Here is a 13,489-nt window from a genome sequence, read left to right as displayed (position 1 = left end):
GGCCTACAGAGCAGCTAACTAAATTCTTTGAAAACTAACACCATCACTGCGGCTTGAAAGCAGTAACCAAGAATTAAATTAATACCGCTCCTTTAGCAGTGTCTATCTGAATCACTAATCTTGGTTCCTGGAACGTGGATGAAGGTAAGCAGTGAGTGTTGTTCTTGGTGAGCTTCAACGAAGACTTGACAAGATTGAAATAAAAGGAAGGAAGTAAATGCAATTACAAAGAAACTCTATTTGGCTGGAATGTGGTCATTCTCACGTGTGGGATTGCCATCTTCTTTCAGCTGCCCGCCTGCGAGGGTGCCCTGTCTCCGCGGCAGTGTCAACGGTTGTGACAAGCGTAGATCAAATTGTACTCTTGCATTAAGTATTGAATTTAACTGACCTGGTCTTGATGGCTTGTTTGCTTTAATCAATTACTTGTTATTTAGAGATATAGCATGGAACGAGCCAGTCTGCCCCTTCGAACCTCACATTCCAGCAACGCCTGATTTAACCCTCGCCTAATCACGGGACAATTTACAATGATCAATTAACTTTACCAACCGCTATGTGTTTTGACTGTGGAAGGAAACTGGAAGACCTGGAGAAAACCCACACATTCCACGGGGATGACGTACAGACTCCTTACAGGTGAGCAAAATTGAACTCTGAACTCTGACGCCTCGACCTGTAATAATGACATGCTAACTGCTGCATGACTGTGTGTTGGTGTTTGACTGCTGGGCCTGACAATGTCAGGAAAGCTGTGCGGGGGAGTGTTTCAAGAGGGAAAGCTGTTGTACTGGGGCAGTTCTGCTCTGTTGACCACTGAAGTACAAGTACAGTGGTACGAGCAAGCATCACAACTGAGGTCTTCCTTGGTTGCCGTGGATGACCATGACGTATTCTGTGCCTTCTCATGCCCTTCGCTCTCCACGGAGTGCTGCAGAACCATCTTCTTGGTCATTGGATCTCACTGTAGATCCCAGCCGCCCAGTCGGCTAGAGCTGACTTCTCAATCTGGGTCATAGTCATACTTTATTGATCCCGGGGGAAATTGGTTTTCGTTACAGTTGCACCATAACTAATAAGTAGTAATAGAACCATAAATAGTTAAATAGTAATATATAAATTATGCCAGTAAATTGTGAAATAAGTCCAGGACCAGCCTATTGGCTCAGGGTGTCTGACCCTCCAAGGGAGGAGTTGTAAAGTTCGATGGCCATAGGCAGGAATGACTTCCTATGACGCTCTGTGCTGCATCTCAGTGGAATGAGTCTCTGGCTGAATGTACTCCTGTGCCCACTCAGTACATTATGTAGTGGATGGGAAACATCAGATATGTCTCTAACTTTATGAGGGTTGCCAGCCAACTTCACCTGGTTTAGCCAGCCTGTCAAATCGGTGCACCAGGGTATAGCTGCTACTTGGAGCTGCAGGTGAGAACTGAGTATCCAGTGGGGAAACAAAACTATTGCGTGTAAGGAAATATTAAATAGATGGAAAGTTCAGAGTGAGAGACAGTGATGCTCTAGAGCAGGGGTTCCCAACTTTTCTTAATCCATGGATTCTTACCATTGTAAGACCCTGGGAAAGGTTTCATTGCTAATGTAATGGACTTTCTGTAGGAGCAGTGTTTGGGTTATGGTTAGAGATAACGGGTGCTTTGGAATGTGAGGAGGGTGTTTTCGTGCCACGTGCCTGACAGCAGGGTGATCTGGTCTTTGGTTCGGTGGGAGAAGAAGAGAGAAGATGCCGGAGCGGAGCCGAGACCCGACGAAGGCCGGGGAGATCAAAGGAAGATCGGCGAAGGGGAAGCCGTGAGCTCCAACTTGTGCACACTAGACTGTTCCATTAAAATGGGCCCTTTTCTTTTTTTGCTTTTTCTTCACTAACCTTGTAGTCAAATTAAGAATTATAAAGCTAAATCCTTTAGTGTGTGATGTACCATCTGTTATTTTGTGGTACTGATTTGTAACAGGGTAACAAATCACACAGCATCCACACAGACAGGGGGTTTCAGGGTGGACTTGCATCTCAATCTCACCCGTTTGGCGGGGCCAGAGATTGTCCTCCCTAGACTCACACAGCCGGCGGAACCTGAGGTTTACACCATTAACCAGGTGCTCCATGTCTGTGTTGGGAACCCCTGTTTGACAGCATATTAGCAAAAAAAGAGGAGATGGTAGATGCTTTTGAACCCTAAAGATAGATAAATCACTAAGGACCTGATGAGACATGTCCTGAGCTTCTGTGGGTAGCAAGAGTTGGGGCTCTGGAGATTTTTACATCTACATTAACCGCACATGATTGGAGAGAGTAAACTGGTTCACTTATTCAAGAGGGCAGCAGGGATAAGCCATATGATTGTAGACCTGTATACCCTACCTCAATGGTTAACGGGCTATTGTAAAATGGTGATCACATAACCAGGACTTGTGTTATATACCTGCTGCTCGTACGACCATCCACCTCCTGCTCCCATGGCTTCACGTGACCCTGATCGGGGGCTAAGTAGGTCTACTCCTTGCCCAAGGGTGGCCTAAGGCTAGCAGAGGGAAGGAGTGCCTTACACCTCCCTTGGTAGAGACATATCCCCACCCCACTACCCAAAAGAACAAATAATAATAAATTTTGAAACTACAATATATATAAATACATAGCAGTGAGTGGCCCACTCAGAGGAGAAGATCATTATCTGACAGCTACTGACATTAAAAGACCTGTTCATTGCCAGAGGCAGGAAAATTGGAACATCACTGCTGACTCCACCCACCTTAGCAGTCACCTATTCGCCAAGTTGCCTACAGTCCATCGCCACCAGGACTACACGTCATCTCCAGTCGCTATCCAGCTTCTGAACAAAACTCACTCAGGTGTGATACCCTCACTGTCCCTGCAGAACATCCGTTAGGTGGTCTTTCCTGCTCTCCTTGTTCTGTGATAGTTACTGAGTCTGTTCATATGTTCTCATTTATTTAAGTTTGATTATTGATGTTGGCAATGTGAATTGTTGATTGCTCATGGCTGTTTGCACTATTGTCTTGTAAATTGTCGGGTGCTATTGTGTTGTCTGTTATGATATTGTCCTGTGTTTTATGCTTGGCACCGAACCACAGTCAGTTCTGCTATGTTTCACACATTGGCAATAGAGTGATTCTGATTTCTGTCCATAGGCTGCACATAGGGTGACTGACAGGAAATAATAAAGTAGTACTGGAGGTGTTGATCAGCCTTACTGCTTGGGGAAAGTACTTGTTTTTAAGTCTGGTGGTCCTGGCATCGATGTGGTGTAGCCCCCTCCCTGATGGGAGTGGGACAAACAGTCCGTAAGCAGGGTGGGTGGGATCCTTCATACCGGCCCTTTTCTATATAGATGTCCTTGGTGGCAGGTGGACTGGTGCCAGTGATGCGTGTGTGGTTTTGACTACCCATTGCAGAGCTGTCCTGTCTGCCACAGTGCAGCTTCCATACCAAGCAGTGGTGCAGCTTGTGAAGATGCTCTCTGATTCATTAATTCACACTTGGACTATGGCACGCTATTTTTTTGGGCCATCGCATAGGGAGGATGTGATAGTACAGGAGCGGGTGCAGAGAAGATCTGCCAGAACGTTGCCTGGGCTGGAGCATTTCAGTTATGAGAAATTGGTTAGACTGTGTTACTTTGCACAAGACGGGAGGTTATTAGTCAATATCTCATCCCTGGGTCCCTGTGCCAGGGTCAGTTGGGTACTTGGTCTGAGGCCTGTCTTTGAATGAACACTGAGGCCCTTGTCAGGAGAGCCCGATGATCCAGATTTGGCATGGAGAGGGTTCCCAGGACCAAGCTCAGATATGTTTAGGCATTGTGGATGTCCCGAGCACCAGGGAGATCGTGGTAGGAAGTCAATCTGCACTGTACCTTGAATTTTCAGCCTTCTCGTCCCCTAATAATGATATCATGGCCTGTCCCTCTTAAAAAGTTATGGCCTTCTTCATGGATTCCCAGAGACTATTGCCAAGCCTTTGGGTCTCATTGGAATCCCATCAGGTGAAAATAAGCCTCATTCCATACGATTGACATTCCAAAAATGTAACCGGAGTAAGAGTATCTGTCCTAGATTAATTATTTGACTATCTATCTACCTCTACCTACAGTGTGAAACAGGTCCTTCTGGTCCTTGAAGCCACGCCACCCGGCAACCCCCAATTTAACCCTAGCCTAATCACAGGACAATTTACAATGGCCAATTAACTTACTAACTATCTTTGGACTGTGGGAAGAAACCAGAGCACCCAGAAAAAGCTCACACGTTGCAGAGGGAGAATGTACAGACTCCTTACGGATGACATCAGAATTGTACTCTGAACTCCAACGCCTCGCTCTGTTAGAGTGTCACGCTAACTGCTACGCAACCATGGCAACCAGTTAGCTGATTGGTTCATTTAAGTGCCACACTGGCCTCTTCATTATTAACAAAATAGTTATATGGGGGAGGGCGCTCAATGAAAAGTTTATAATTCTCTTCCACCATATTACTTGGCATGGCCCATTAACACACAATAACCAAGAGATCTTGACTTCCTTTCATGCCATTGTTGTTTGAAAAAGTCTGTTCCATGTTTGCTACGCAAAATAAAATTGAACACTCTTAAAGGATCTTCCCATTGGAACAAATAGCTTCTGTAGCAATAATTTCTGTTGGAGCTACTTCAATGTTTGGTATTTGTTCTAAAGTTTAGAAGCTAAAACCTGTTTTTTTATTTATTTAATGATACAGCTCAGAGTAGGCCCTTAAGGCCCTTCAAGTCATACTACCCCAGCAACCCCTCACACCCCTGATTAATACTAACCTAATCATGGGACAATTTACAACGACCAATTAACCCACCAGGTACTCTGGATTGTGGGCGGAAACTGGAGGACCTGGAGAAAACCTACACATTCCACAGGGTGTATGTACAGACTCCTTAGTGAGGACATAGAACATAGAATAGTACAGCACAGTACAGGCACCAACCACTCTCTGAGTAAAAAAACCTTCCTCTCATATCCCCCTTGAACTTCCCACCCCTTACCTTAAAGCCATGTCCTCTTGTATTGAGCAGTGGTGCCCTGGGGAAGAGGCGCTGGCTATCCACTCTATCTATTCCTCTTATTATCTTGTACACCTCTATCATGTCTCCTCTCATCCTCCTTCTCTCCAAAGAGTAAAGTCCTAGCTCCCTTAATCTCTGATCATAATGCATACTCTCTAAACCAGGCAGCATCCTGGTAAATCTCCTCTGTACCCTTTTCAATGCTTCCACATCCTTCCTATAGTGAGGTGACCAGAACTGGACACAGTACTCCAAGTGTGGCCTAACCTGAGTTTTATAGAGCTGCATCATTACATCGCGACTCTTACACTCTATCCCTCGACTTATGAAACCTAACACCCCATACGCTTTCTTAACTACCCTATCTGATGTAAGGCAACTTTCAGGGATCTGTGGACATGTACCCCGAGATCCCTCTGCTCCTTCACACTACCAAATATCCTGCCATTTACTTTGTACTCTGCCTTGGAGTTTGTCCTTCCAAAGTGTACCACCTCACACTTCTCCAGGTTGAACTCCATCTGCCACTTCTCAGCCCACTTCTGCATTGGAAATGAACTCCAAGCTCCAATACCCCGACCTGTAATAGTGTTGCACTAACTACTTTGCTGCCCAGTTGTGCAGAATGAAGGCGAAATTTAGAGAAGACAAATGAGGAGATTATATCTGACCATAGGCTTGAATCAGAAGATGTTTTATAAAGAGGGTTAACTGAATGATGATTTACCCAATGTAAATAGTGGGGCGTTTTGTCAAACACCTCCACTCCATCTGCCGAAACTGGAATTTTCTGGTGGGCAAACATATTAATGCCAGTCCCCACAATGAGGCCACCCTCAGAGTGGAGGAGTAACACTTCATATTTTGTCTAGGTAGCCTTAAACCTGATAGCATGAACTTTGATTTCTCCTTCCTGTATTTTTCCCTACCTCTTTCCTCTTCTTCTATTCCCCTCTTTGGCCCCTTACCTCTTCTCCTCACCCATCTATCACCTCCCTCTGGTGCCCCTCCTCTTTCCATAGAAACCATAGGAACTACAGCACAGAAACAGGCCTTTTGGCCCTTCTTGACTGTGCCGAACCATTTTCTGCCTAGTCCCACTGACCTGCACGTGGACCATGTCCCTCCACACACCTCCCATCCATGTATCTGTCCAATTTATTCTTAAATGTTAAAAAAGAACCTGCATTTATCGCCTTGTCTGGCAGCTCATTCCATACTCCCACCACTGTGGGAAGAATCCCCCCTAATGTTCCCTTTAAACTTTTCCCCCCTCACCCTTAACCCATGTCCTCTGGTTTTTTTCTCCCCTTACCTCAGTGGAAAAAGCCTGCTTGCATTCACTCTATCTATACCCATCATAATTTTATATACCTCTATCAAATCTTCCCTCATTCTTCTACGCTCCAGGGAATAAAGTCCTCACCTATTCAACCTTTCTCTGTAACTGAGTTTCTCAATTCCCGGCAACATCCTTGTAAACTTTCTTTGCACTCTTTCAACCTTATCTATATCCTTCCTGTAATTTGGTAACCAAAACTGAACACAATACTCCAGATTCGGCCTCACCAATGCCTTATACAACCTCATCATAACATTCCAGCTCTTATACTCAATACTTTCATTAATAAAGGCCAATGATTAATAAAGACCTTTCTCCTATGGTCCACTCTCCTCTCTTATCTGATTAATTCTTCTCCAGCCTTTTACCTTTCCCACCTACTTGGCTTTATCTATCACTTTTCAGCTATCCTCCTTCCCCTCCACCCCACCTTTTTATTCTGGCATCTTCCCCCTTCTTCCCCAGTTCTGAAGAAGGGTGTTGGCCAAAACATCGGTCGTTCGTTCCCATAGGTACTGCCTGACCTGCTGAGCTCCTCCACCATTTTCTGTGCGTTGCTCTGGATTTCCAGCATCTGCAGATTTTGTGTCTTTATAAGGTGTATTCGACCAGCTTTTTGGAACTTTCTGAAGATGTGATGGGCAGAATAGATAAGGTAAAACCACACAAACTGCTGGAGGAACAGAGCAGGTCAGACAGCACCCAAGGTAAGGAATAGAGAGTTGATGTTTCAGGCCGAGATGCTTCATCTGGACTAGAGAACCAGTGCACATGATCCAGGTCTTTGATAAAAATCCCATCTGCAAGTTAATATCTAAAATTAAAGCATATGGGATTGAAGATAATTTCCTGACACAGATTGTACATTATTCTTGTCTATTTATAGATAAAGCATGGAACAGGCCCTTCTGCACCCCCCAGCAACCCACCTATTTAACCCTAGCCTAATCATAGGACAATTTTCAATGATCTTTGGACCAAGGGATTGAAACCAGAACAGCTGGAGGAAACCCACAAGCAGAAGGGAAGAACATACAAACTTACTTACAGAGGAAGCTGAATTGAACTCTGAACTGTGGCTCCCCCAGGCTGCAATAGCATTGCACTAACTGTTATGCCGCCAAGGCACCCCATTAATTATTAGACATGATAGTCATGAAGAGAAGAATAGAAATGAATGTTTTTTTTTTAAATCGCAGGTTACAACTCACCATTTGGGAAAAAAAAAATCACCTTTCTTCTGATCATTTTCCCAGGTTTTCCCAAAATCCTAACTGGCACTCCACTCTTTAGGAAGGGATGGAGGCAAAAGACAGGAAATTGTAGGCCAGTTAGCCTGACTTCCGTGATTGGGATGGGGTTAGATTAAGGATGAGGTTACAGGGGTACTTGGAGGCACATGATAAAATAAGCCAAATTCAGCATGGTTTCCTTTAGGAATTTTTCCTGTCATTGGAACTCACTGAAGAAATAACAGGCAGGATAGACAAAGGGGTCAGTGGATGTGTTTACTTGGATTTTCAAAAGATGCTGCACTTGAGGCTGCGAAAGAAGCTAAGAGCCCATGGTTTTATAGGAAAGATACAAGCATGGATAAAAGATTAGGTGACTGGCAGAAAGCAAAGAGTGGGAATAAAGTGGGGGGGTCATTTCTGGTTGCCTACTGGTGATAAAGGGGTCAGTGTTAGGCCTGCTACCTTGTGCATTTTTTTGCTAATGGTCTGGCTTTGTGGTCACGTTTGTGGATGAAACAAAGATAAGTAGAGGGCAGGTAATGTTGAGAAAGCAGGAGTCTGCAGAAGGACTTAAACAGATTAGGAGAATGGGCAAAGAAATGGCAAATGGAATATAGCACATCTTTTCTTAGATATGTAGTAGGAAAGTGTATCTCATACATTTTGGTAGAAGAAATAAAGGCTTAGACCATTTTCTAAACAGGGAGTGAATTTTAAATCAGAGGTGCAAAGAAACTTGGGAGTCCCAATGCAGGATTTTCTAAAGGTTAACTTGCAGGTTGAGTTGGTGGTCAGGAACGCAAATGCAATATTAGCATTTTGAGAGGACTAGAATATAAAAGCAAGGATGTAATGCTGAGACCTTGTAAGGCACTGGTGAGACTGCACTTGGAGCATTGTGAGCAGTTTTGGGCCCCGTATCTAGGAAAGGATGTGCTGGCATTGGAGAGGGTCCAGAGGAGGTTCACAAGAATGATTTGGGGATGGAAAAGGTTAACACACAAGGAGCTCTAGGCCTGTACTCTCTAGAGTTTAGAAGAATGAGGGAGAAAGTTATTGAAACCTATTGCATATTGAACGGCCTAGACAGAGTGGACGTAGAGAGAATGTTTCCGGTAGTGGGGGAGTCTAGAACCGGAGATGAGGAGGAATTCCTTTAGCCAAAGGGTGGTGAATCTGTGGAACTCAATGCCACAGACAGTTGTGGAGGTCAAGACATTGGGTATATTTAGAAGGGAGGTTGGTAGGTTAGTAAGGTAATCAAAAGTTATGGGGAGAAGGCAGGAGAGCGGTGTTGAGGGTGAAAATAAATCAGCCATGATAGAGTAGTGGAGCAGATTCTGTGGCTGAATTACTTAATTCTGCTCCTTTGTCTTATTTCTGATTAGTGCTGCTTGGGTCAGCAAAAGTAGTTTCTCCCTATTCCTAGCAAAACCCCTGATAATGTAATAACTTTGAATAAGTCTCTTAATCTCCTCTTGAGCTTTGATCTTCAAGGATGATCGGACCGTCCTGACATGGCTTTAGCCTCTCATCCTCCTAATTACCTCTTCAAGAAAAAGCGTTAAAAGAAAACTAGAGACCAATTAGTTTAATTTCAGTAGTTTTATTGAAAAATGCCTCTTTTGTTTCAGAAATAAATAGGAAATTTAGGCTGTGAAATTCACAATCTGCAGTTACAAATACGAAGCAGCAAATCTATATCCATAGGCTTGCAAAGATTCCAACTGCATTCTAGTTTCCGAAAACACTATATTCTGGTAGAAGTTCCATACTAAATATACATCAGACATGCTTTTCCATCATCTTTTGTAACAATTCTGCTGAGAACCAGCACATTTACACTTAAAAGTATTAAAGTCTTAATGTAACAAATAGTTGTAAGCAGTGTTAAGTACTGTGTCTGGTAGGTACAATGAATCTATTAGTACCCTCTTTAAGAGTGTGTTGCTCTTAACTTTTGATGTAACCAGCCGATACACTTGTAAGATAAAGTAAAATATTCCTATAAGCTTATAACTTAAAATACAGGTGCACTATATAATTACTGGAATGTATTGACAAGCTTGTCTTTAGCTAATTGTCGCTATTGTTCGAACAGCACTTGAGAAGTGCTAACAGTGGGGTAAAGGCTCATAGTAACCATTGTGGATGTGGGCATAATGGGGGCAGTTGAAAATGGGAAAGAGACTATGGCGTGGATTGATGAGGGAAAATGCTTTGGATTTTTAAAAAATATTTTGAGAAAACTTTTTTGGGGTGTTTTTGGGTGATTTAGAATGAACGGGGATGCAGTTAAAATCAATCTATGTAGACTGAGAATAACAGCAAGGATGTGTTAGAAGGCAAAAGCATATACACAGTTAGATGAAAGTAACAGGTGAGTGTGCAAAAAGTGTGTTTGTTTGCTAGTCTTGTGTATAGGAATGCCGCTTTACAAATGATGACAAGGAGGATAGGGAGGGCTAATATCATTGCCATAGTTACAACATAATAAGAAAGCTTACCATTGTTTTTAACAATATGATTTTTAGAGTAAGCTTTAATGCATTTTATGTAGTGGAAATTATTGTGTGGATTCCAACTACTCCAACGCCATAATGTTACATGATGTCACGTAAAACAGTCCCATATTTGACATATAGGGTGATATATATGTCACATGATGCTGATAACAACACGTTGGTCCGTAGTTCTGGAGGCCACATCATTGGGTACATTTAAAGCGGAGATTGATAGGTACTTGGTTAGTCAGGGTGTCAAAGGTTACCGTGAGAGGGCAGAGAAGTGGAGTCAAAAGGGATAATAAATCAGCCATGATGGAATGGCAGGGAAGACTTGATGGGCTGAAGGGACTAATTCTGCTCCTATACCTTATGGTCTTATGATTTATGATGTATCTACTATTTTCAATAAGGCAGAATTCTTTCCTTTCTTTGTGAAATAATTTTATGTCAGATATAAACCTATTACTGAACATTCATAAATCAAGCCATGAATACTCTCTAGCTAATCATTCAAAAATTAAATGATCAAAAACACAGAAGCTTCTGCAGATGTGGTTGTGGTAATAAGGCACAGATTGTAAATTCAACCAGATTTAATGCCTCTTCATGCCTCTCCCTTCTTTTGGAACAAAGATGAACGGTCCTCATGATTGCATTCGACTAAATCCAGGCGACTGAATTTCACTTTCAATTTGGTCGATCTCTTCATCCTCTCCCCTTGCTATGGGAACAACATGGGTTTCTGGACGGTAAGGTTGTCCGTATTGTCCTGGTTGGAAATATGGGTCTCATATATCAAACACTATAATTGGCAGCCTACCAGTCCTCACACTTACATGTGTACACAACATGTTGGATACAAAATCTTACAACACATTCATTTTTTTATATATATATGTTTACATTTTTTTGCACATTTTGATTTACATCCCTTGAAAATGAGTCTTTTGCACAATTATACTATTTTCTCACAAAACACTGGGGAATAATAGAATTGCTTTTTAAAAAATCATCGGTAAGATTTGTTAAGACATTTCTTTCTTGCAGGATAAATGAATTTGTGGAAACAGGAACTGAACATGAAGCATAACCAATGCTACACTTTTAAGCTAGGGCAGCTTAAATCATGCAATGCAGTATTAGATCTTGGAAGTTAACCATTTTACATACGTCTCAGCATAGTCAATGCTAATAACAAATAGTCTGATTTGAACTGCCCAAAGCTATTGAAGAAGACCCAATAACAGCAACATGAAAATGATAGCACTTTTAAATAATGACTCTCATGGGGAAAATGGTTGGGGGGGGGAGGGAGGTGGAAAGAAACGCGAGGTAGCTGTGAAAAAAGAGCGGACAGAAAGTAGGAACAGTGTTGGATCCTTTGCTAAAATCTGGGGGTATAAATTCACAAATCCTGCTATCCAGTGAGAACTTGGCTCAACTGGAACATAGATGAGAGGAAGGAGTGACTGCGGATGGCTCCCTACCAGCAAGCAGGAATTGAAAATTCAGACTGAGGATTTGTGGTACGTTGCTAGATTATTACCAACTGTGCAGCTGGAAAAACCACAACAGCAAAGCCACCTGATTTCTTTTCCCTGTTGATCTTGTGAGCGGCACCTACAAGTATGCAAACTTTATCTAGCTAAACCATAACATTTTAAATACATATATATATATAGTGACGTTCATGAAGTCTGAAATAAGTTATTTTTACCTCACTCCCACTGCACCCCCACCCCCTTGTGCCCCCAGGTCCATCATCCACTCACAGAAAGATTTTGATACGAAATTTGTCTAGGCCAGGAACGAATACTGACATTAACTGATCGGCTGACTGTTTTATATTCCATCCAAAGTTCTCTTGCACCAGAACCGACAGCCGATATGCGATTGCGCATCATGGACTACCAAAGACAAATTTCACAAACCCTCTATAGTTCTATGATTCTTTCCATTTTTGCATCATTTTTTGGGCGATGTCCTTTAATACAAAAGATGGTTACTTTCTAAAGCTGATAGCATGTAGTAGGCCTAAACATTTAATACACGACACAGCTCGTGTTGGACGTGATTCAGTTTGAACCATTTAAATGCCACAATTAGTTATTTACAGAAACAATACGACAAAATAGTTTGAACATTCCGAGCTAAGAAACTGTGTTTTTTTTGTTTGTTGCTTGGAAAATAATACAACCCCCATTGGGTTAGTTGTAAGTTTAAGCCTTGTTCGTGTGTGAAATTTCTTTGTTTTTTGTTTGCTTCACGATGAAACAGTCTTAAATGGGCAGGCATCTCTGGCGTCTGTTTCATGTATAGGACTGCGAGCTCGCTTAGTTTAGTAGGTGTGTTTTTCTCTCTCTCTCCTTATGAAGAACTGGTGGTCAACAGAGTTCGTTAAATCAACTCCTGGTGAATTTTCCAAAAAGGCTCATTTCTTATTAAGATCGGGAACAAATATTTCAGAAACAGGACTTTTCGGTTTTTTGTAAGCATCATGAGTATCTAGTAAAATTTATCCGGAACCTGAAACAGGTTAAGAATGAAGTTAGTTTTGGGAAAAAGAACTAGATATATATCCATATATTGTTTTCTCTTTTTATTTTGCAGTGGTGAATAAACAAGCTATTTCTAATTTATTATTCAGAAAAAAATGAAACACATCACTTTCACAACATTTAGACCTTTATCACATTTGGGAGGAGGATTAATTTTCTCTGTGGGTGATAATTCCAGTCAGTCCTTTATCTGCACTGATTGGGTTGTATCACAAAACTCAGTAGAAGTACTGCACTGAGAAAATTAAAATCCCTTTTATTGATGTTTTAATTGTATTTATTTCCTAAATTGCAATCTTTTTTTTGTTATTGATATTACATGAAAAAGTTGCCAACTTGGTTAGATCTATTTTTAGTGAAATTATAGAATTAATTTGTTTTCAATATCTGGTTATATTTTAGTTATACTTTTAAAAACACAGACTTTGCTACTTCTGTGTTAAATTTATTATTCTTAGGAGTGATTATAGTTGTAAGGCGAATATATTTTAATGTCTGTTTGGGGATTTACCTGCAAAGTTTCATAATATAGTACCATTTATTTTTTCACAATGAATGTGGCTTTCTTTGATGAATAGATCACATTCAGCCCAATCTATCAATCTGTCTATCTACATGTCTGTCTATCTATTTACAGATACAGTGCAGAATAGGTCCCTCTGGCCATGTCACCCAGCAACCACCGATTTAACCCTAACATAACTACAAGACGATTTCAATGACCAATTAGCCTACCAGCTCTTATGTTTTTTGGACTGTGGGCCAAAACCAGAGCACAGA

The 13,489-nt window shown here is 41.8% G+C and overlaps 1 protein-coding gene across 3 annotated transcripts in view; it reads right to left on the bottom strand.

Moving 5' to 3' along the window:
• Positions 1–9,253: 9,253 nt before the first annotated feature.
• The window catches only part of col12a1a (collagen, type XII, alpha 1a), a 394,452-nt gene continuing 390,216 nt past the window's right edge, over positions 9,254–13,489 (bottom strand). For 2 of the 3 annotated variants that reach the window (XM_063055439.1, XM_063055441.1), the window contains one exon: positions 9,254–10,920. In XM_063055439.1, coding sequence (XP_062911509.1) covers positions 10,796–10,920 — 125 coding nt within the window. In that variant the 3' untranslated portion in view covers positions 9,254–10,795. Of the gene's footprint in view, positions 12,678–13,489 lie in introns of all 3 variants that reach the window. The other variant, XM_063055440.1, reaches the window with a different exon arrangement.

Source organism: Mobula hypostoma, chromosome 8 (assembly GCF_963921235.1).
Source record: "Mobula hypostoma chromosome 8, sMobHyp1.1, whole genome shotgun sequence".
NCBI lineage: Eukaryota > Metazoa > Chordata > Chondrichthyes > Myliobatiformes > Myliobatidae > Mobula > Mobula hypostoma.
The sequence above is the reverse complement of the archived record's forward strand: the minus strand, read 5'-3'. Positions and strand labels throughout refer to the sequence as shown.